At 30.5% G+C, this 25,800-nt stretch overlaps 2 protein-coding genes across 7 annotated transcripts in view; one reads left to right on the forward strand and one right to left on the reverse strand.

Moving 5' to 3' along the window:
- Nucleotides 1–15,426, reverse strand: part of LOC126746986 (rhomboid-related protein 2-like) — a 34,194-nt gene extending 18,768 nt beyond the window's left edge. Inside the window, exon 1 of the mRNA XM_050455459.1 lies at nucleotides 15,312–15,426. The gene's annotated coding sequence lies outside the window, so the exon portion shown is untranslated. The remainder of the gene's footprint in view (nucleotides 1–15,311) is intronic.
- The window catches only part of LOC126746960 (rhomboid-related protein 1-like), a 27,497-nt gene continuing 1,697 nt past the window's right edge, over nucleotides 1–25,800 (forward strand). The window contains exons 1-3 of one of the 6 annotated variants that reach the window (XM_050455406.1): nucleotides 1–242; nucleotides 19,219–19,439; nucleotides 20,223–20,474. In XM_050455406.1, coding sequence (XP_050311363.1) covers nucleotides 180–242; nucleotides 19,219–19,439; nucleotides 20,223–20,474 — 536 coding nt within the window. In that variant the 5' untranslated portion in view covers nucleotides 1–179. Of the gene's footprint in view, nucleotides 243–3,096; nucleotides 3,428–8,005; nucleotides 8,137–9,839; nucleotides 10,007–10,604; nucleotides 10,796–14,884; nucleotides 15,056–19,218; nucleotides 19,440–20,222; nucleotides 20,475–25,800 lie in introns of those variants that run through there. The other 5 variants (XM_050455401.1, XM_050455416.1, XM_050455394.1 and 2 more) reach the window with 5 other exon arrangements.

Below are 25,800 nucleotides of genomic sequence, written 5' to 3' on the forward strand. Positions count from 1 at the left end.
TTTTCGTGGTACCATCGCATCGTAACGGTTACAGCACACGTTAAATGTCGGGATGTGAACAATTTCGAATTATTTTTTTATTATAATACGAGGTTATTGGCAGTAGTTTTCTAACACTGAGTGTCTTAAATCTGTGATATTTATAAAAAGTTATAGTTGTATTTTTTTTCTGTGCAAAAATGGGTGCTGGAAGGAATAACGAGAATATTAGACTGACTTATTACAAGACGGTGTTTGATCAGGTTAGATTCACGATTCTTCGGTTTTTATAATTTATTGTAAAAGATCAATGAAGAATATGAACTGGATTAATTAATAATTTCTTTACACATTAAATTATTGTTATTTTATCACACATAGGAAATTTTTAAGTTATACCATCAATCATCCACACAAAATTTTTCCACAGTAACTTCTCATTTACCCACATTGTTTTCCATAGTCTATTATATATATATATATACAAAACAGATTCAATTGTTTTCCTTTTAATATGCGAATATAGAATGAATTCGAGTTCACACAACCTCTATTATATAAAAAGCGTAACGTAGGAAGTAAATTTTAAGAAAAAAAGCGTGCCAATATAATTTGCAAGTCATGTCAAGATTATTAATTTAACTGATAAGTCCGCTTTCAGTAAGGAATATGTGTGTATTTGAAATCTTGGAACTCGTAAAATATTCATTCTAAACAGTTTGTCAGTATACATAAATATAATACTTTCGGAAACAGAATTGTTATGTAAATATTATTTTTCAGTATTTCTGAATGTAGTAGGCATGGCAAGTAGAACACTCACATAATTAATGACCACGAAATTAGAAAGAAAACAATTGATATTCGTGTGCGTGAATTTATTATTCATAACTGCGATTACCTTTACGAGTGAAAAAAAAATGCGATTGTAAAATCTTGTAATTATTTTTTTATGTTTTCTTTACACGTTGCCATATTGGGATGAGTTTGAGTTTATTGACTTTTCTATTATGTAGGTATATAGTAATAAAACCCATATATGTGTTTATATGCATAAAATACAGTTTTATGCTTACACAAAATTAAATAAATTTGCATAAGAAGTGTTTATTTAAATACATACCTATTTCTCGGAAAATGAAATTACCGTTTGTAGAAATAGTGGAATTTCTATATCATATAATTTGTAGGTTTATTACAGATTAAAAAGTATAGTAAATTTTATTATTTACGAGTTACATACCGGGTGCTTCTCAAAAGTAGTTATATTTATTTAATTATGTTTTTTGTGATTTCTAATTGCATCGGGCATGACAATAAATTAATTTTAAGTCAAAGTCAAATATCGCTTTAATGTTATCTAGCATAAACGTGTCTTTAACAAAGCTCAAAAATTAAATATAAAAACCTAAAAACTGCAGTAGCGTATAGAAGTAAAAACTAAAAGAGAAATAATTAAAATACGAATTGTTGTTCAAAATATAAAATGTGCATAAATGTACACAATCTTTTGATGATCTGATACCGAGTATTTCTTGGATACCACGTAATGTTTTCTCTATACCTATAGATTATACAATATACAATATGCAGTTTCTAGAATATACAGATATGGGCAAGTTAATATTTTATTTAGGGAAAAAGAGACGGTAACAAGAAATCCAGAAGTTTACCCCACAGATGTATTGAATGACCCGTTCTTGAATAATAAACAGTATTTGAATACTGTAATTGCTTAAAGCCAAGTGCGTGAATATATTATTTAGACAGTTAAAATACTCGAAAACTTAGCCAGGTACAATTTTGAAAATTTGTACAAATATTCTTTGGACAATTTGACTGTACTTATTTCATAGTTTTTCAAAATGTTTAAAAAATTTTAAGGAAAAACTTTTTTTTGGGGTAAATTATATTATTTTCAGAAAATTGTACTAAACGTTTATAATTCAAAAACTTGGCAAACCTTTGAGATGATTTGTACAAATATTCTTTAAATAGTTTAACTGGATATATATTTATACGTTCTTAAAATCTTGGAAAAATTATATTTTCTCTAAAAAAATCTACAATATGTCCATAATTCAAAGACTTGACTGGGTACAATTTTGACAATTTGTACAAATATTCTTTGGATAATGCTACTAGATACGTGCATTTCTCAAACAGTTTATAAGATTTTAAGTAATTTTTTTTTTGAATAATTATATTATTTTCAAAAAATTGCATTGCATTTTTCTAAAATAAATTTTATTTTTTAAATGCTCGTTTAGTTCTGAGCAAATTTGTATTTTTGAGTTTTTTTTTATTTGAATATCTTTTTTGGTGTAATTGTTTCATACACGTTAAGGGCTGTGTTGATGAAAAACAGTGTTTTTACAGAAAATACATATTCAATATTTAAGGATAATAATATATGATGTGTTGCTTGTGATTCTAAAACAACACCTAAAACTTTAAACGATATAAAAGTGGAATATAGTAGTTACATTCATGTGACCACAAAGAGATTGACGATAGAATAAGAAAATAGAATCCTTTCAATAACAAATGATATTCTGATTATAATGATCCCTCATACGTCAATTTTTGACATTCTACGAAAAAAATTATAGTTAAATTCACTACTTCTCCTTAACTCCATAACGTTAACATTGATGAAAAATTGAAAAACAACAAAACGAAATTAAATAGTTCGATCTGGATTGACCTAGGATTGATCGTTAGGATTGACCTTACTTATCAAATCATTAACTCGCCCTAAATAAACAAAATCCACTATCCAGACACTTTAAAATTGCAATAATGAATCTCGTGCTCCATTGATTATAAATTATCGGTTCATTCATTAAATATACCAAACACACACACACACACGCATATACATACGAAACATAATTATGTGGAAGTCTAAAAAAGTAGTTTAGCTGGTGGGCGCCAATTTTCTACACCTGATTATCTATAAACAAATAAAAAAACCTGCGGCATTTCCCAACCGAATAATCACCTCAAGGTGAGTGAAAAATTGAGTGAGAAAAAAATTGTAAGAAACCATATATTTAACAAGCAAATTATTGTTTCTTGAGCTTAATTTGGCGGTGAGATTGCTCGAGATAACTGGGTTTACTTTTTGTTAGTCAACGTTCAACTTTTATCACACAAGCGGTGAGAGTGTATCGAGTAGTCGAAGAAGACATCTGCTTCTGCTCCCGCGAAATCTAAAAATAATATTATTCAGTTGTTTGTGATGCAACAATCAAGAGGGAGAACTTACAAATCAATTATTAGTGAACAAAGTGCATTACTCTCGTGAAATGGCTCCTAGTGACTAAAGACTTTTAATATCTTATTCGAGTGTTCGTTTAGTGTTTTAATGGCACTACCCCCCGTTAAGATCGAAATTCAACCACTCATTATATTTTACGAATGTTTAAATGGCGTTAAAGTGGTGGTAAGTCTAAAACAAGAAATTAATTAATCCTTTGCAGCATTTATATAAATTGCACAATATTATCAAAGGCCTACTTTACTTACCTACTTTTTTAATTTACTATTTAATAGTTTTTTAATTTAATAATATTTGAATCCAATATACCTATGTAGGTCATAATACATAATAAGTTTAGATTAATTGATTTTATTGAATTCTCTCTTGTTTTCGAGTAAATATATTTTTTAATGTAATTTAAAAGAAATACCTAAATGTTTTCACTAGTCACTCAAGAAAATTATTTTATTTATTCATAGTTCGACAATAACGTCTAAAATTGAACTTATAAGAAGACCTCAATTGCCTATAAAAAACGAGACTTATGAATTCAATTGTTTGTTAAAACAATAATAATTGACTATAACTGTGTGATTTTAATTGACTCTTAAATTTTGCAAATGACAATTTCAATCCTTTATTTCTTGTTTATTCCTGGCAATAAAGTTTTTTTTATAATATAGTCTGGTAAGAAGGATATGACTTCTTTCAGGAACTGTCTATGTCTTATTGTCTATAAATCAATAAGTTAGAAATTATTGATTTATAGGCCACTCTGAAGACTTGGAAGTTAGAAGAAAAGTTAAGAAATGGAATTTTGTTACTTGTTCACTTGTTTTGCTTTTGCTTACTTACTCGTTTGAACACTTGAAATAATAAATTTTAAGTTTTTTTTTCATCATATTTCATATTTCAACAAAATTTTAATACTTTTAACACGTTGAACGCCACGTGCCCACCAGTGGACATTTTAATTTTTTATAGTGGGACAAAGTGATCACCGGTGGTCATTAGTGATTTTAGTCGCTATGACAATATAACCACCCGTGGGCACACTATGAATTATATTTGGAGACCGCTTGCTCATCGGTGGGAAGGTTTTGCTTATATTTAGCATTTAAAATATAAACTTTGGTCCCAGAATTTAATCTTTTTTTACTTGGACTTGGTAGTTTGGTCTGACAATGTATAAAAAAATACTGGGTAATTCTTAGGAAATAAAACATTATTTTCCCACTGAAAGTTTATAATGACAGTTATCAATTCTCAAAACAAGTCATAATATTTGTAAAAAAATTAAAAAAATATATATTTTGAACAAAAAATAAGTAACTGAAAAAACAGTCTAAACCAAATTAACATTATTCTTAGGCAATTTCACAAAAATAATTTACTTATGGTCATTAAAACATGGTATACACATTGGTTGTTGACATTGCTGACAAATAGTGTTCACCTTTTTAGCATTTTTTCGGGTATAGGCTGAATTATGCTGTCTTGACATATGCGTATAACAGACTTTACATCTCTTTCTAGTCACCCTCTTTTGACCCTCCACTTCCTTTGATGTGTGAACTTGTCTTTGAGGCTCCCTAGAAATTGATAGGCGAGCAGCTAATGGCATATCCAAATTATCAGTAGATTCTACCAGGGCCGAAGCAATAGATTCTCTAAATCGGGTTATATTCATTTTTTTGTTATTTACCTTGTTAAATACATGTAAGGCATTTACAACTGTCGTAGCAGTTATTAGATGAAAAAGTACTCGTTTATACCATTTTACAGTACGGCGACAGTAGGGGGCATAGGCTGCTATCTGATCTGAGAGATTCATAAATGTTTTCCCTTTGTTGTAGTCTAACATAACAGCTGGTTTGGTATACATTTTCCCTTTTTTTAAAGAAGTTATAACTGAATCGTCATGTTTGGTACTAAGCATCAACACATCCCGTTTATCTTTCCATTTTAGTACTACTGTTTTTCTTTCATTCTGTCTTGCAATTACTTCTCCTTTTTTTAATGTTGCTTTAGTAACTTCTGGAGGATTGCCTTTTCGATTGGTTTTTAACGTTCCAACGAGATGGGTTTTCTGCTCTATCATTTTATCGGCTAACGAGACACTTATGTATACCAAAAGAGTATGTAAAGAGTGTTCTTCCTGAATTTAAGAGGCCATCCATCAATTCAGTTACAACGTTTTCTGAGACTGCTATATCATCGGTCTTCTCCTTGCCTGTATAGACTTAATGTCTAAATGATAAATTAAATAGACTAAATGCCCAAGTATATCCTCCTGTTACACAAAGCTTAAAAACTTTAATGCCGTATCTGTGTCTTTTATTCGGTATGTATTACCTAAAATGTATCCTTCCTCGAAATGGCACATTGCTTTCATCGATACAAACAATATCTTTTGGAACATATGCTTCTTGAAACTTGTACTGGATCATCTTTAGGGCGTCACTTATCTTATAAAGGGGATTATCCATATCTCTTGGACTTTCGTTATCACAAGTATGAAACATGCTTAATATGTTTTCGAATCTATTTCGGTTCATTATTTTAGGAAAATTATTTTGATACAGGAGACCCTTAGACCAATAATCCCTTAGTTGTGATACTTGAAGTAAGCCCATCCAAATAATAATTCCTAAAAATTTACGCATTTCCAAAGGATCGGTATCAACCCACTTTGCAATTCTTTCTTTACCCGTCTGATTACCGGAGTTTGTAATGCCGATAATTTTTTGTGAAGCAAATCTGTTGGTTTCCGTAACAAACAGATTTATTATATCATCATTTATGAAATAGTTGAAAAAATCCACAGGATCTTTTCCAGCTAACTCAACAGCTATGGCGGAATTTACTCCTGTATTGTTCGGAAATGTATCGAATGTTAAACGGTCTCCATTTACAGGCTTTCATTTCCGGCCATTTATAAGATTGGCTAAAGGAACAACATCATCCGGATCTTCATCCGAATTATTTCCTCCATCTTCAGTATCAGATTCTGAATCAGAGCTGCTCTCCTCCGGCTCAAAATTTCAATCATTGATTGAATCATCCGAAAATCCTGTTATTATTTCCTCATCAGTCAAATTTTCTAATACAGCGGCAAGTTCAGCATCTGTTAAGCGTCTTACAGTCATTTTTAATTGATTCTGTAACAAATAGTTAAGTAAAACAAAAACCTAAACAAAACATAAAATTAAAATAAAAAAACGGTAAAAAAAGCAGTATGCCCACCGATAAACACTTGGTTCTAAGATGTAAAATTACATTCTAGGACCAAGTGACCACCGATGGATCATGAAAAAAAAATAAGTAAAGATACCATAATAAGAAAATATTTATCAAAAATAATTACTCTAAGGTCATACCAAGTCCAAAATATCGATAAAACTAAATAACGAATGTTGGTCCTGACAAGCGACACAAGAAATGTCCACCCGTGACCACGAGGTCCCCTGCCTGATTTTAATGATGATCACCGGTGAGCACGTGGCATTCAACGTGTTAATATCAATTAAAACAAAATGCAATTTGGAATTCATTCATGGAACATTTTTCTTTTATACGATAAAACTTTTTTTTTAATATTAGGAAATTTGTGTCATTTGAAATTTACTAATATTTTCCGTATACCAAGAATTTAATGAATAATTTAATAAATAGTTTAATGAATACATTTTTTTTTGGAATATTTTAAGTTTTTAGTTAACGTTTTTTGGAATTTATTACTGGTTTCCATATTCCAAGGAAATTTGGAACTTTTGATGGAAATAAAAAAAACTTTCTTTTTATTAAAAAAATATAAAAAGAAACTTTTTTTTTAAATAAATTTGGAATTTTGTAAAACTTTTTGAAATGGATTAATTTTTAAGGGTTTTTCAAATTTCATTGATTTTTGGTACTTTTAATTAAAATAAAAAAAATATATAAATGCTGCTAAATATTTTTCCTCTACAAGTTTTTCTGTAATCTTTTAAGTTGGACTTGATATAAGTTTTTTGTAAATTCTTGCTCAGGCACTCTTGTAAAAAAATGTTTTTCTTAAAACTGCTACCACTAGACTAATTTACTTTTTTTAATTTAACTCATATACAAGATTCAGTTAGAAATCACGATGCATTTATAAAAAAATTATTCGTTTCCAATGAAGTTACGATAAGAAAAATATTGCGATCTTTTCTATTTGAGTTTTAAGAGACTTTTTTATATTATTTTATATGTAATTTTCATGTAAATCATATTTCGACTTGAGTTATTTATAAAATATTTAATTTTGGCATAGACACTTGTGAAGAATGTATTTCTTAAAAACTTTTAGACCAATTGATTCACTGTTTTTTTCGGTTATAACTCACATAATTTTCGATTAAACTGAACTTGATTTAAAGTTTATATGATTTGAATTTTTTTTTTTGTTAATAATGTATTCATAAAAAAAGGTTGCCGTGTCCAATTAAATTATGCTCTTCCTCACTTAGAGAAAACGATACAAAAAAATTAAATGAATTTTCCACGCTGTTATGATTAAGAAAATTATAAAAGTTGAAATCATTTTTTTTTGGAATTTAAAAATAAATGACCTTTTAAGGTTTATGGTAAATTCAAGGCTGACTTATTAGTGTATATTTTTTTATCGCGTGCACTGCTACAACAGGGTATTCCCGCTCAATTACTATTATATATTAATTGAAGCTAAAATTGCACAATTTAAAATAAATAATTCCACATGAAGTTGGTAGAAAACAGTCGTGAATCGGTGGTATCAGAGGGAAACAGTTATTTAACAATTAGTTTCTATAAATAATTTTTTTTTTGTAATAATGTTTTTTGGCAGAACTGATAGCGATGGCAATCTTCATACTCAAAACGTGTGCAAAGAGGTAAATCAAATTGTTTTTTTTTTAAATAATTTCTGTCAAAATTTGATAAATAAATCATCAAATTAAATGTCAAAATATATACAAGGTGTATATATTTTGACAATATATACACCTTGTAATATAACACTTCTTAAAAATCTGTACTTCCTTTAGCAAAATGTACACAGTTTTAAGAAAAAACACTTTGGAAGTTAATTTTTAATTTCAGATATTTTACAATTTTATTACAACTCAAAAACCAGTGGAAATAAAATTTCAAAACCTTCTATACATTTGAAGAAGTAGTCCATTCTTGCAGTGGAGTTAATAGGTCAATGGGTAACTAAAGATACTTCGGTCATCCTCCACTTAATTTATTTAAAAATTATTAATACGACATGTTTCGAACATATAACATGTCCATCATCCGGAATAACAAATTAAGGGATTCCGTCAATATAACTTACAAATCTGAATAGTGCCTCAGATAATGTTAAAAAGTTAAAACGCCTAAAATATGCATTTATTTATTTTTTTACTAATTTTATTAATTTTTAGTCGTTTTAACCTTTTAACCTTGTCTAAGGCACTAGATCTATAAGATGTATCGACGGAACCCCTTAATTTGTTATCCCTAATGATGGATATGTTATATGTTCGAAACATGTCGGATTAAGATTAAATTTTTTAAATAAATTTAGTGGAGAATGACCGATGTATTTTTAGTTACCCATTCAACTTCTATACATATTCTTGAATTAATTTAACTAAACACCTATCTTAGGGTCATTTCAAAATTTTTTTTAACTTTTACGGATAACTAACAAAGTATTTTGTCTTTAACAATAATAATCTTCTACGGGTTGTAAACCTAGATAAAATGTATGAAATTTTATACACATGTTCGTTGGACAATTATATAAGAAAATTAATTTCAGAATTTGTAAGGCAAAGGAATATCTAAAATATCCAACCCATCCACATAAAGCCAGAACATATAACAACAAAAAATATCACGTCGTTAGCACCTAAAATATATAATATGATTATACAATAAATTAAAGGAATTAAAAAATAATAAAATATAAATAGGAACTTGGCGATTGGATTTTCAATTCAAATAACACGATTCAAAATTATTTAATTAGATACTTTTTTGTGTAAAATTTTTTATATTTATATGTATGGCCACTGAAACTCGTATTCATATTAATTAATAAATTGTGAAATCGTGTATGGATTTGAATTAATTGTGAACTTAATTCAGTTAATTAGTAGGACTAACTCCTTACATGGAATTAAAAACCTAAAAGTAATTAAAACACAAAAAGTGGACTGTTAAAACCAATATAGACTTGCAACTTACAACAAGTGGGTAGGTAGTACCCTTATAAATATTTTCATGTGGTGGAAATTAGCGTTTGATTATTGTTATTAATTTTAAGTAAGTTGGAAATAGACACAATTTTATTTATTTATTGCATCCAATTACAATAACAATCTTTCTTTGAAAATCTCAATATTTCTACCCTTAGTACCGTCCTGCAATTAATATTCTGGGATTTCCCCGAAGAGATTCGAAATGTTAAACACATCCACAAAACCGGTGTAAAATCTGCATGAATTCCCAACCGATATAATGAGCAGATTGCGTTTGTTTATTAACGGACGGTCGTATCGGCAGAAACGAACGGTTCGCGAATAACAAAACTTCGTTTTTTATAACCGTGCAATTCATGTCAAATTATTAAAAATGGCAAATTTAAAAGAAGTGAAAGTTACTTATGATAATAAACCTTTGCCTGATGAGGATCATCATGCTATCGATCCATGTAGAATTTTAATAAGATCAGACAGTAGCGATGTTTATTTTAAAAGTGTTTATCATAAGGTGAGATGATTTGTTTTTATTTTTTAATTTAAAAGGGATGAATTAAACATTTCTTAACAGTGTTAGTGCAAATTAGTATTAGAAAAAAATAAAGTGAGTCAGGTATATACAATGGTGGTTGACAGATACATACAAAAGCAGATTATCATAACAAAAAAATTTTACAATATGTATCTTAAAAACGAAGCAAGTTAGGACATACGTTTATATGAAAAAAGTTCTTATTTTTGGCTGGTAAATACGCCCTTGAAATCTTTGCACTCAATTTTGAATCACCCTGTATAATCGAATTTATTTCTCCAAACGTCCACAATTAAAAAAATTACCGTTTTAATATATAATATAGATTTTATTTATAGTAATGGCAACCTAGATAAAAAGTCATTGAAATTAAGTCGTTTTTGAACTAAAAAAGGATTTTCCCATATACTTATATTTGATTCATCATTCCTAAAAAGTAAGAAATCCTACATATTTAATATGCAGTGAAAAACCAACAAATTATACAATCCCAGTAGTATTTCCAATAAATAATTACATGAATAAATTATTATTGCCTGTTATTTATTTATCAGGCTCGTGGGTGGGTACATTACATTCTCTGTAATGGGAATGAAGAAGCAGGTTCTAAGTATTAATTTGTTAAACGAAATTACGCAAAAAACGATGATGATCGATATGCCCCCCGAGGAGATCGTCATAGATTTAGGAGGAGACGAACAAACATGTATAAGAAAACGAATCAGGTCAAAAAGTTTCGATATATTTTTTATGAGTGTTTATAATAAGGTAAGATTAATTTATATTTTTGTTTTATAATTTCATTCAATAAAAATAGTTCAACAAAAAATTATTACGCATTTAATAGCTACTATTTAAATATTTTAATTTCAATAAAGTATGTTATGACTTTTAATTAATAAATAATTTTCGGTCGAGGAGTTTTAGAAAAAAATAGATTTGATTGTTTTTTTTTTAATTGTAAGTTAACTTAAGTAAGTGGAATTTTGGCAACAAGTATGGTAGAGGCTCCTTCTGATCAGCATTAACAATTTTTGAGATTTTTTGAGTTAAAATAATTTTTTTAAATTTATTGTATTTTTTAAAATATCTCGTTTTCTAAGGTTTTTATGACATTTTTTATAGGAAGATTAATTGTATAGAGTGGAACATTTCCAACAAATATGGTAATGAGTATTTTTCGTCTAAGATTAATGGTTTTTGAATTAAAAAGGCTTGTAATGACATTTAACAGTTTAAGTGGGCAATCATGATTTTTGTTTTACTTAGGTTCATAGTTAGCCTTATTTTTTGACAAGCAATTTTAAGCTTTTTCCGCATTTCCTGTAATTCACCGATATCATGACTAATCCGCAAACTGAACATATGGGGAGTCATTCAATATCAAATCCAATGCAATTGGTTCCATTGCATCAGTAGTTTCCAAAAAAAATATTTTATTTTACTATTTTTACGTTTTCAGTCATTTTTTAAAATTTGAATAACTTTTTTGTTATTAAAGATAGTGACATGAATTAAAAAGTTATGGGTAAAGCTTAGTATTAGAAATCTTTTTCATCATATATGAATGAAACATTTCCAAGAAATCAATACTACTTATGTTTGGGACTTAAAATATTAACGCTAGACTAAGAATTATACCGGGAATATTCTTGGGTTATTTTTTAATTGGGCTTGCAGCTTTCTTAAAAATGATAAACACAGCTTGCATAATACTAAATTAAATTTAAAATTGGCGCGTGCAAAATGGCAGTTCCATGGACACGCGCAGTTTCCGCGTATATGCGGATGTATAAACCTATGTTGCCAGGTCCAATATTTTTATTTCCCTAGAAGAATCTGAAAAAATTCCCTAGATTTTCCCTAGATATGAAATTGGCTATATATTGACAAATTAAAATAATTGTTTTTTACTAATCCTTTAATTAGGTATATACTTATTTTAAAATACAGATGTAAGAATAAAAACTGCTAATACATATAATACAGCTTAAAAACTAATAAACCAATACTTAAGCTAATACTTAAATGTGTTTTTCAATTAAAAATAAAATGTCTTCTCAGCAAAAAAAATATATACTTGAAAAAAAATTAATTAATTAATATTCAATTATACAAAATTGTTTAATTTTTTATTTCTTTAATCGTTATAAAATTGGTCATTTAGCATTGCGACCATTTCTTTCGGAATTACAAATTTAAAACAAGAAGTATTTTTTATTAAATTTTTAGAATGCATTATGCCCGTTAATGTTTTTGTTGATAGGTGATTACGTATTTTTGATTTATTTAAATTAATTTCCGCAAAAATCCGTTCTACTATAGCGCTAGAATGCGGCAAACAAAGTAGACTGAACACAAAATTCCATAAATTGGGAAATATGGGATTATTATCTCCGCCTTTAAATTTGCTAACTGCTATCCAAAAATCTACCAAACTTTCATTCTCAAGTGTATGCAATTCTCCATTTTGTAGCTCACGCCACTCTCGATCTAAGTCATTTATTGTGTCTTGTTTGACTAAATTAGGAAACAGCATTCCCAATGGAGCAATAGAGTTATATTTTTTATCAACCACTGATTTAGGATCAAGCAAATTTAATTGTTTTATTATTTTTTGAGGCTGATCTTTCAAACTAAATCTTTTTAAAATTTGCTCACATCCTTCAATAAGAAAAGCCAAACAGTATTTCCTAAAATTCAATAACTCACCAGCCTTCATTTTATGTAAATTATTTTGGATTTTAGCAGTGACTATCCCCCCAAGGTATAAATCTTCAATTTTCATAAAATTACGGGGATTTTTACAATCTATGTTTTCGATATCTGTTGAATTAATATATTCACTTTTTAAATAACAACCTAATATTGTCTTTAAAATGGTACAAACTCTTTGGTATAGAAAAGGTATTTTAATATTTTCCGATTGCATCTCTAAATTTAAGCTATTGAAAAGTGGTAAGCTAAAATCTAAACATTCTAAATACATTAAAAAAGAAGGGTTTCGTAAGTTATTTAAAATTTGTTCAGCATTTTGTATTTTGTCAAGTAAATGTGCATTAGTAAAATATAACACCAGCGCATTATATTGCTCTATAAGTCTTTTTACGACAGCAAGAAGAGATAGCCATCTGGTTTGGCTGGGGTGTAAGATTTTATGGCGTTTAATTTTCAAATATTTCTGGAAAATCGTTAAATCAGCCTGTTTTTTAAAGCTATTTTTTAAAAATGAATATACATATATCTCTAGCGGTATTTTCAATACCGCTCAATACAATACAAAGGAGGGCAGTTTCTCACATGCATAATTTGCACACAATGCAAATGAGTGACAAATACACCTCATTATAAATAGGTTTGGGATGTCAACTTTAAATAATATAGATAGATAATGGCGCGAACCCATCATAACACTTGCCCTATCTGCCGCAAAACCAATCATATTGCCTTTATATGGAATATTATTTTCGATACAGCGGCATATAGGGCATCAGCAGTTGCTAGAGGCAACTGCAGAGGATATGGAAAATTTCTTAAATAAAATTGAAAATTATTTCTAAGCTATGTAAAGGATGAAAAATGTATTGAGGAGTAATCCAGATAAGAGAGCCAAGTTTTTTCAACATTTTATTTAGAAGACAGTGATCACCTCAAGAATGAAAGTGTTTTACTAAGCAAGTTACAATTGAACTTCAATAACTCGAGAAATGTTTATTAAATCATTTTGAGTTCTCAATAAGATTTCAAAGACAGTTGTTCTCGCAATAATTTACTGAAAATTTTACTCCGATACATAAAACAGTTCTTCAAAATCTTAACTTAATGAAAGTGCTACACTGGTTATGTTAGACTTCAAGTTATGTTAGACTTTAATAATTCACAAGTACTTGATAAATAATTTTGAATCTTTAATAATGTCTATACAGGAATGTTTCCCGAATAATTTGATATGCATTTTTATTTAGATTCTCAAAGCAGTTTTCTCAAAATTCGCCTCGGAAACTTTTTCGATTGCTTGGTAAATATAATTTCTTTTAAATGTGTAGAATAAATGAGAAATTTAAATACCAAAAGAAACTTTGAGTTGCTAGAACATCAACTGCCTGCAAGGAATTACCTCAAATGCCTGTAATAAGTAAGTCACAATATTAACAACAAGGACTAACTTTGAATGCCTGGAATAAAATTGAAATTTGCATCAAATATCTGAAACAAATAAAAAATTACCTTAACTGTCATGAAGGGACGTATAATTGCTATATCAAATAAGCCACAATGTCTACTGCCTGGAAGAAATTGTTTCAAATTGCTGGAATAATTTTGGCATTTCTTTTGAAATAAAATTACTTTTATTTGAAGTCCTATACCTGCAACACCTACTCTTCATTTTGAAGTAATTTTGGTATTTTTTAATGTTTTCCTGAATTTTTTCCTCCACCGGTACCCCAACCTTTGATTTTTCATTATCTTCTTACGTGTTAATTATTATTGATATAATTATTTCATTTTTTATTAACATATAAAAACCAATACCAATAGTTATTTTTTTTTATTAGTTACAATATTTTTCTCCAAGTTCTTACGTCGACGGATGCAGTTTACCATACAAAACCGTCAACGTTCTAACAAAAAAATCTCGATAGATTTTTTTCGGCAAATGACTCATAAAGCCGCTAACGATCCCGCAAAAAAAAGAGTGATGATCATTCACGTCTAATTTTGAACCCACGCGTTCCGATGTTTAAAATTCTAATTACGGACCTGCAGGAATATAAACAGTAGATTTAACAACTTAATCTCGCGTGGTGATTTCGATTTAAAAATTGAATTCTCGTGCTTTTTTTTCCCAGTAGTTCTTGTACCTGTCTCATTGGACGATTTACGTAACTTTTTGCATATCATTTTGTTCAGTGGTTAATAATTAAGTTATTGATCTCAGTCGGTGAGTGATTGTGCTTATGGTCGGTTGGTGTGATGAGTTTTGATAAGGGAAGGATCTTACGGAGGGCCAGGAGTGTTTTCGAAAAGGTACCTTAAATATTTTCTACCAAGAGACTTCCTTATTTAAGCTTCCTGTCTGAGTAAACTAAAAATAAACAAATGACACATAAAATTTTTGTCAAGCTGACCATGAACAAAAATGGACCAATTAAGAGTTACATAAAGTAAAATGTATTGCCCTAGGTAATATTTATTTACATAATACAAGAAGTTGTTTTTGTATAAATATATATGGCAAGGTCGATAACAAAATTGTAGAAGAAATTTCGTATTATGTACTTACGTAGGTAGAAAGCTTTACATGAAGAATATCAACATGCTTATGGTGGTTTGTTCATTATGTCACGTAAACCCATAACAATAAAAATCTGATTAACGTCACGACAAGGTAAAGCGAAATTTCCAACTGATTTGTTTATATGCAAATTCTGTCTTAATAAGAATTAATTATAATAGCCTAGGTTAGGAATTAATTAATTACTATAATCTAAATAAAAACACATTGACATTTGGCACAGGTACATTTTACCGGAAGTACTGTAACTGGTGGATAAAGGAACACATTAAAGGATTATTATAATCTATTGCTTCTTTTCTGAGCAAACATAGTTTAAATTTGATATTACTATAACTTTATTCAACAATATACAGCACTCAAAAGAACAACAGTGTGAAAAAATTATGAAGCATCAAACTGGTGCCAAATAAGAACTTAGTAGTAAGCTTCAAGAACTTAAACATTTAAAGGGCAGTAAAATATGAAAGAAGTTATTATATGTTATATAGATCTAAATCAAGCCTAATGCCTTAAAAGGGATACTACATAAGTGAAAGTAGGTATGAATTCAGAATTATGTAGTTTAGATCATCAGGTTCTCGCTCGTAATAAAAAAAATAAAAATAGTTCAGCCTAATAAAACGGCTTTAAAACTTTTAATAATACTAATATCGAATCTAGACTGAATGCCTTGAGGTTAAAATATAACAACAAATTGGAAAAAAAATTAAATTAGATTAAAAGGTTATGTGGAAGGCAATTTTTATATCTTAGATATAGCTTAAAATAGTAATGTTAATCAAAAAGTATTTGCAAGAAAATGCTATCTATGTATTTCTCCAAATAAAACAAAAAATTTAATATTTATAGATCGTAACCAAGAACTCTCAGTTTCGGATAGTGGCTTAATACAAAATGTTAAAAATAGATGTGAAACAGTTTTAAATCAGTAAATAGTAAAATGTCAGTAAAAAACAATAGGTATTAAGTTAAGGTTATAATATACACACATCAAAATGGTCTAGGGAACACATACAAATATGTTAATATTTTTGAGAAGATTGGAAAAAAGTTAATTATTGCAATTTTTTTACATTATTCGAATAAAATAACAATATAATTGTTAACTTTTTTTTGTAGATTATAATTTACTCATAATTTAGGGCCCAAATAAAAATAAAGAACAAAATCCCATTTATTACCGTTTATTAAAAAAAAATATAAAAATAAGAATTTACCAAATACAAATTAAACTAGTAGCCAGATGGTCCACCTCTATTATTAATAACACTTTGGCATCGCCTAGGCATACTTAAAATTAAATTATTAATTAATTCTTGGGGCAACTCCTCCCAAACATGTGTCACAGCAAAACGAAGCTCCAGAGCGCTTTCAAAAAAGTCAAATCGTTGAAGAAGTTGCCTTTTTAACCAATCCCAAACATGCTCAATTGGATTAAGGTCCGGTGAGGTAGAGGGCCAGGGTAGAAGATTGATTTAATTTTCCTCAATAGCGATTCGTACAAGCCGTGCTCAATGTGGTGGGGCATTATCTTGTTGCAACAACGAATTTGGGCCCATTTCGCGTAAATATGAAACAATTACAGGCAGTAGTATATTATCCCTATAACTTATTCCAGTCATTGTATTTTCCACAAAAATGAGGTTTGTTTTTCCGTCAAGTCTAATGACATTAGTGATCCACCACGTTGCCTTACTACTTCTCGGGCATGACGCAAACGACTTTCATTTCCTTCCTCTCTCCAGACACGAATTCTACCAGAATCAGGATAAAATGAAAATCGAGACTCATCCGTAAAAAGAACTGTGGCCTATCTTTCTTGATTCCAATTAGCATGTTCTTGGCACCACGTTAATGTTGCACCTCGATTTCCTAAAGTTAACCAAGGAACCCTTAGGGGTCTTCTGGCATGAAGTCCTCTATTTTTCTAAGTGTTCCTTAGACCATTTTGATGTGTATATATGAAGTGTATAATAAGGTTTATCAATCAACAGTGACTGAACTTTGAATGAACTCTTTTAAAAGGTGAATTTTGAATGTGATCGCATACCTTTATATTCTCATAGATTATAAATCTCTTACTTAAAGATAAGTGGAGAATTTGAAGAAGTTAGTTGTGTATTTGTCTTGTTGCCCAAGCAACAACCGATAGTTAAATCAACGTTTATTTTTAATTTACACTAAATGTATCAATTTATTTAAATTCCTAAATGTTCTTTCTTTTTTAAAGAGAATAGTATATGATATACGTAGATTCTACAGTATAGTAATACCAAAAGCAAAAATTGACTAAAAAATTTTTGAGTAAACATATGTATTTTTAATGATAATATTATATGATGTGTTGCTTTGGCACACTTGATACCAGTTTAAGTTTTATACCCCATATATTTGAAATCACTTTATTTGAGTGTAATTAACGTAAAAAAAAGATCATTATTTATTTAAAAGCATTTCTTAATAAATTTTTTTATTTGTTATCAGATGTCATACAATCATGCGACATGAAAAGACAAAATTAATCTTTAGTAACCCTAACAAATAAAACATGAACAATTTATATGAGGAAGTTATACAACATTTCTCCCCCAATTTAATAGAATAAAGTAAACTTTTAAAAATTTAGTTCGAGAGGTTCTCAGAGGTTTTGGAATTATGGCCTCAACATCATCAAATGTTATTAATTACAACTACTTAATGCATTTGCACTTTGACATACTGAACTAATTATATTTGATTTATATACAATTGGTACCTCCAAAACCTCTATGCGTACATTTACAATACACTTTCATTTTACAGGTTTAGGAGATGAGAAACACAACTTATTAAGTTGTATTACATAATTTGTCGTATTGGCATATACAGTTTACTTCTTTTTGAAGTATTCTTTGCAATATTTGCCTTGTTGAATAAATAAATAAAAATTAAAATTATACAGAGTTTCTTTGTTCCAAGCCGGAAGTAAGTGAAAAAAATAATATTTACGTTTGCTTAAAAAGCAACTATATTCTGCCGTTTCCAAGTTTTCAATAGAAGAGGTTTGGAAAATTGACTTATTAGTATTTATCCTTGACTGTTTTCCTATGGTTATTGTACCCTCTCCCCCCCCAAAAATCTTATGCTTTGTATTTGTTACATTTTTAATAACACTCTTGATATTTTGAAACTACCTGTTTACATATTATAGCACCCGATAAAATTGAATCTAATTAACATTTTATAAGCGCCCGATTTTATTTTTAGCAAAACCTTTCACCATATTTTCATTTACACGCACTAATATAATAGAAAATGTCCTTGTTTGATGACGATTTTTTTTTCAAATTTTTTTATAATTTTTCACGGGTCGTTGTTTTGTATTCCAGCCTATAAGCGTTATCTAATTTATTTAGTAGGAAGTATTTTTGTTTAAACTTTATTGACGTCATTTTTTTAAAAATTATTAATTCGTTAATGGTGCGCGTTAATATCCGTATGTAGATTAAATTTATAGATTTTATATCAAATATTCTTTCTAGAGATGATGTGAGAACAATATATAATACAAAACAGTGCTATTTCCGACACAAATATTTACTTAATTTAAATTTATGATTAAGTGGCACCAACTGAAAATGATAATTATTTACTTTGTATCAGCTTTTACAACATTCTCAAGTTATCTGGCTTAACAACAAAGAAATCGATCACGCCTGTAACTAATTTAAAAAATATTTTTTATGCGTCTAAACTTGCGCAATATTTATCCATTTTTTACCAGATAACGATGACGTACGTATAAAAATAGTCATAACTAATTAGTTTTGTGTTTTGTCTTTGTCACTGACATAAAAAATATTAAAGTTTCATTATATGCGATTATTATATTAAGGATTTTCTTTAATTTCAGTGCGATCGTGATCAAGATGGCTTCGTCAGCAGGGAAGAGCTCACCGCTTTTATCAAAAATATTGAGCAGACGACAGCGACTTCGGCACCCCTGACCCCCATCATCATTAACAATTACGAGAAATTCGATCAGAACCAGGACAACCGATTGGACTTTGATGAATTCGTCGAGATGATCACCAGTGATAGTTTTCTTAAGGATTTCGCTAACCTCGGAAATAGGTAAGAATACTAATTTCGCCGATAGAATTTTAAAAATGTGGCAAATACTTTTGACTTGAAATTCTTATTTGAGGAGTGCCTGTAAGGAACAAAATAATTTGTCTCATATTGGCAAGTGAATATCTTGGGTTCTAGTAGTTAAAATTTAGAAATTATTGGTTAATAAATGACTCGAAATGTTTTTTTTATTTTTTTGAAAAAATGACTAAAATCCATTCACAAAAAGTCACGACATTGAAATTTTTATGCGAGAAGATATCTGTAAGAAGAAAAATAACTTGTCTCTTATTGGCATGTGAATATCTGGACTTCTAATCTAAATTTAGAAATTGTTGAATTTGGGAATTCTACTCTAAGGATTTTTCAAGTTTTTTTTTTACTAAAATCCATTAAGAAAATGTAAAGATTATATGCAAGGATTGCTTGTAAGGAACAAAATGATTTGCCTCTTATTGGTAAATGAATATCTTGAGTTCTAGTAGTAAAAATTTATAAATTATCGATTTTTGGATTTATTCTGCAGGTTTTTTTAGTCCTTTTTAAAAAATGTATTAAAACTTATTCTCAAAAATTTCTGAAAAGAAGCAAAATTATTTCCAAAGCTTTCTTTTTGGCATAGATGAAATAAATTGATGAACTTATTCTAATGAAATAATTCTTATTTTGAGTTCTTGGAATATATAAAAAATATTATAACTTATACTTTTTAAAGATTTATTCTTGTGAAAGTTTAAAAATGTTTTTACACTTTCGATATGACTTATGTATGTGATTCTGTTTCAGATACGTAAAGTTCTTAGTAGTACCAATATGCCGACAAAAGCGCATAGAAAAAGTGCAACTGCAGCGTATGCAAACCATGACCGGAATGTACGAGAACGAAGTGAAATTCAAACCTACGGACATCGCGATGATCCTGCTGTCTCTACTACAAATTATCCTTTTCACCTGTGATATTAGTGAGCCCTTGGTATTCGACCATACTAAGAAATACCAAGTCTGGAGATATATGACTTATATGTTTACGCACGGAGGGTAAGTTACTACTTTTATAATAATTATAAGTCGTTTTATAGGTAATATTTAGCAAACAAATAGCTATTTGTAGTTATCTATAAAATGCCAGCCATAAAGTTACCTCTCCGCGTGACCGGCCTACTCTTTGCGTCAGGCCGAATATTTTTAAAAATCTAAGGAAATGAACATAATCTGTAAAAATTATGTAATACTAGAAATTTTTATCTTTTTTTATTCTGTCATGTATTAAAATATAAATTTAATCTTAAAGAACAAGTGTACATGAGAACAAATGATTGAATGGAATCCGATTTTTTCAAGAATGTTTATGATTTAGTGCCCTTCTACTTTTATGCAAATCAGATTGCATGAGTTTTGTCTTAATAGGTGTTTTTGTGATACTTTTAGGTACACACCCACATAGGTTTAGAAATACTCTGGAAGAAATAATAGAAATTACTCAAGAGGATTTCGAAACTCTTAATGGCTCTACATGGCTTAACAATTTTATTGTTGATATGTGTTACAACATTTTAAACGAGTCCAATAGTTCATAAATCACGCTGTCAATCAGATATTTCCGATGAAGACATTTTGATTATGCCACTATTAATAGATAATAATCATTTTTTGCTTGGCCGTTGCTGATTTTAGGACAAATACCTTTTTATATTTAAATCCATATGCAAATGAAGAGAATTCCGAAGTCTTTAGCAAAATTTTGAAAAATTTGAAACGCTTTCAGTGCAACAAATCTGATTTTAATAATTTCAATTGGATTTTAAAATACGAGAATCACATTATACAAAAGGATTCCTATAACTGCGGCATATTTATAATTTATTTTTTTCAACAAATATGTAACAATTTATACTTAGAACAACAATTGAACCCAGACAGCTAAAGAATAAATCTTATGAAACTTCTATTAAAAAACTCTAACTCTGCGGCCAATAAATGTTTGTATTATGTAGTAATAAGGAAATGGATATAGACTAATAAATGAGTTTTCCAAATATTATCAATAGTAAAAAAAAAATTATTTAGTTTGTTCGAAGTGAGCCTACTGTCTACTTTTTTTCCTTTTTTCCAGGCTTTGAATTAGTTTTAATCATTGTTATCTAAGAATAAATGCATGCAATGCTGCACTTCATGCAACATTTATCTCCCAGAAATTACGTTTATTGTCATGTTGTTTTTTATAGTGTCTATCCACCGTTGATTCAACTGTCCCTTGTTGCTTGGGAAGTAAACAACAATAATAAACATAACATAATAATAATATAACTAATATAATATAATTATAAATATAATATAATATAAATATAATATAACTGAACAATAACCCTGCTTCACCAGAAATACCAAACACGGAAGCACAAGCTGAACACCAGCCACTTGAACCAATTCAACAACTAATGCTCACTGAAATCTGTGACAATGATACGCAAAATGTTGAAGAGGATCTTGAAAAACTGCAGGTAGAATTCAGAAGGGCATTGATGGAGTTCGATGGAATAAATCCGCTGCCTAGACCCCCAATACCAAAAGTGAAATCTTCACGTAGATTGGCAACAGTTCTGGAAACGTTGAACAACAATATTTTACCAGAACACCTACAGGAATGGCAGTTTAGAATAGTTACACCTGCTGATCTACTGTGCAGCGACAGTTGTCACCAGAACTCTGGGTGTCAAGCCTAATGCTAAGCGTGGTAAAAACAATTTGGTATCAAGGGGACCACCACCATGGGCAAGAAGGTTGCAGACCAGGATCGACTTCATTCGGAAAGATATAGGGCAGCTCATCGCATTTATCGGAGGAGTGCGAACATCTAAGACACGAAAGAACGTAACAGCAATCACGAGTCGTTACCAGCATCATGCCCAATATAACCCAGAAAATCGAACACCTGAAGAATGTTTGGATACACTGAAACAAAAATTATCGGTATATGCAGGACGGTTTAAAAGATATAAATCCAACAATAGCAGAAAGCAGGACAACGCGCTTTTCGTACGCTCGGAGAAATCTTTTTATAGAAAACTTAAGTTTTCAACCAGTCCTTGCGAAAATAACTATCCAACCAGTGATGAAATTTCAACATTCTGGAGTAGTCAATTAACAACGGCAACACCATGTAATAACCAGGCAAGTTGGATAGATGAAAAGCGACAAAAGTCTCAGCCATTTACCGTTGAAGAGGTCTCCACTATAATTAAAGGCCTTCACAACTGGAAAGCCCCTGGTCCAGACCACGTACATAATTATTGGATCAAAAAGTTGTGGTCAACCCACAAACAACTGACCACACTAATAAATAATCTGCTGATGGAGTCGAACAAACTTCCAACGTTCCTCACTCAGGGATCAACTTTTCCGCTATCAAAAGATCCATAGAACACACAAGATCCAGCGAAATATCGGCCTTTAACATGTTTACCAACACTGTATAAGCTGATAACCGTGTGTCTTACAGAGCGCATATACCAACATTGCGAGGACAACAACATTATTGCTGTTCAACAGAAGGGATGTGCTAGGGGAGACATGGGCTGTAAGGAGCAATTGACCATCGACTCCGTAATTTGCAACCAGGCCTATAGTAATAAGAGAAATCTCTACACCGCCTATGTCGATTACAAGAAGGCCTTCGATTCTATCCCACATGAATGGCTTATTGATGTCCTTAGGATATATAAAATAGATGAACGCATTGTGACTCTACTGGAGAGCACAATGGCGATATGGAGAACAACTATGCATCTACAACTTCCTACTGGAGAGAGTATTGAGACAAACACAATACCGATCCGTAAGGGTATATTCCAGGGCGATTCTCTGAGTCCACTTTGGTTCTGTCTAGCCATGAATCCTCTATCATCTTGACTCAATTCCACCTCTTACGGCTTTGCTATTAAGAAGAATAGTAGGGAAATCGCAAGAGTCAATCATTTGCTCTATATGGACGATCTAAAGCTAATGGATGCCACTAGTAATCAACCGGATCAGATGCTGAACATCGTGGAGGAATTCTCTGCTGATATCGGAATGAGGTTTGGGCTGAAAAGGTGTCGTATTAACAACATTGTACGAGGAAAGATGCAGCCGGGATCCTTCGAGATGCAGGATGGCCAAACTATAGATGCCATGGAAGAGGGTGATACATACAAATACCTGGGAATGGTGCAGGCAGCGCGAATAGACTACTGAACAATGAAAGATAAACTCACTGCTGAGCTTACAACAAGAGTAAAGCACATAGTGAAAACGAGCCTCAACAGTAAGAATCTATTTAAGGCGTTGAATACGTATGCCTGTACAGCACTAACATATTCCTTTGGAATTGTGGGATGGAGCAAGCAAGACGGACATCCAGAACTTGCAACGGAAGGCACGAACATTATTGACTAAGGCTCAAAAACACCACCCTCGAAGTGCCACAGAAAAAACTACGCTACCAAGACATCAGGGAGGTAGAGGATTGGCAAACAGTTAGATCGACAAATTTCAGTTCTGAGAAATTTTTTTCATGAAAAGGCTAGATCGTCCGCTCTGCACCGTGCTATATGCGAGTTCGATGACTCTACACCTCTGAAACTGAAGAATCGCGAAATCGAAAGTCACCACATCACTGATGAAGAAAAACATCGATCATGGGCACAAAAACCACTGCACGGGAGACACGTCAACGAGGTTAGCCAGGGACATGTCGACACCAACGCGTCGAACTACTGGTTAACTTCAGGACAAGTGTTTCCTGAAAGGGAAGGTTTCCTCTTGGCCAAGCAGACTCCATACTATATAACTGGAATAACTAGGCCATACTAGACCAAGTTATTCCAACTAGAGACTACTTGAAATGCATTATTTCGGATCTTACAGTACAAAGTGACAAATGTCGATACGGATGCCAAGTGACAGAATGCATCCAACACATAACGGGAGGATGTCAAGTGTTTGCCCAAACTGAGTATAAGGCACGTCATGACTGCGTGGGAAAAATACTATACCAAGAACTTACAGTTAAACTGAACCTCTTGAGGACGGACAAAGTTCCATATTACAATTATACTCCAGAGCCAGTTCTTGAAAATGGCGAGTACAAATTGTACTGGGACCGAACTGTTCTCACCGACCAAAGAACTGTCAAGAATAGATCAGATCTTATCTTGGTGGATAAGCGACTAAGGAGAACCACGCTGATTGACGTTGCTATACCTAATAACAATAACCTCCAAGGAAAATACAACGAAAAGATCATCAAATATCGAGATCTTGAAGGGCAAATCAAACGGCAATGGGAGATGGAGCATGATGTTCAAACAATTCCGATAATAATCTCGTCAACTGGACTTATACCAAAAACCCTTGTAGAGAACCTCAAATAATTGGGACTAAGTGAGCACCACTACAAAAACATGCAAAAAGCGGTGCTACTGGGGACAGCACGGGTCGTCAGCAAGTTCATGGGTACAGAAGACCGAATACCATCCAGGGCCCGACAACCTGGAAAGGGTCTCCTCAGAGCTTAATCCTTTTGATATCTTAGATATCTGGGATAAGTGAATGTTCCCCGTAAAACGGGAGTGTGATTGCCGCAAGGCAAAAAAAAATAATAATAACAATAATAATAATAATTATAATAATAAATTAGGACAGTGTTTATTAGGACAAAATATGCATTTTCACAAATTTACTTAAGATAATGTATCTAAAATTAAAGAAAAAAATGTAATTGTCGTAAAAGGTTCTTCAGACGTTCTAGAGTTTAAGCCGGAAACTAAGTATTAAACTAATATTTAGCTTGTAAGATTTTACTTTCTAACCTAACTTAACTTAAATTTTATAATACTCATTTTAAGTGCCTAAAATTCAAGAATACAACAAATCATTCTAATAGGAAAATATATAAGTATACTGATCGGTATTACAATTTATAACTAATTACAAACCCTCAAAATTAGGCAACAGTACATATGACGTTTAAAATTTTTATAATTAATGTAAAATAATTAGGAAAGAAAAAGAAAGAAAAAAACTAAAATAAAAGTTAAGAAGTAAAACAAGTATGTGAAAATTGACACGTAAGTAAGGACTATATCAACGGCCAAGATCATTTCAAATCATATATATTGCTATGAGCAAAGAAGTCAAGGTCACCTACCAACTTTAACTAGTCGCCCATTTGTTCACGGATTAAAAGTTTTTTAAAGTTCTAAGGAAGACATCGCATTACAACATTTTTATGTCCTTTTGCAGAGGATGACGACTAAAGTAAATAAGGCGAAGCGTTGAATAGGCATTTTTTAAATGTTGAGTGATGTGATTATGAAAAGCACAC

Source organism: Anthonomus grandis, chromosome 2 (assembly GCF_022605725.1).
Source record: "Anthonomus grandis grandis chromosome 2, icAntGran1.3, whole genome shotgun sequence".
Taxonomy (NCBI): domain Eukaryota; kingdom Metazoa; phylum Arthropoda; class Insecta; order Coleoptera; family Curculionidae; genus Anthonomus; species Anthonomus grandis.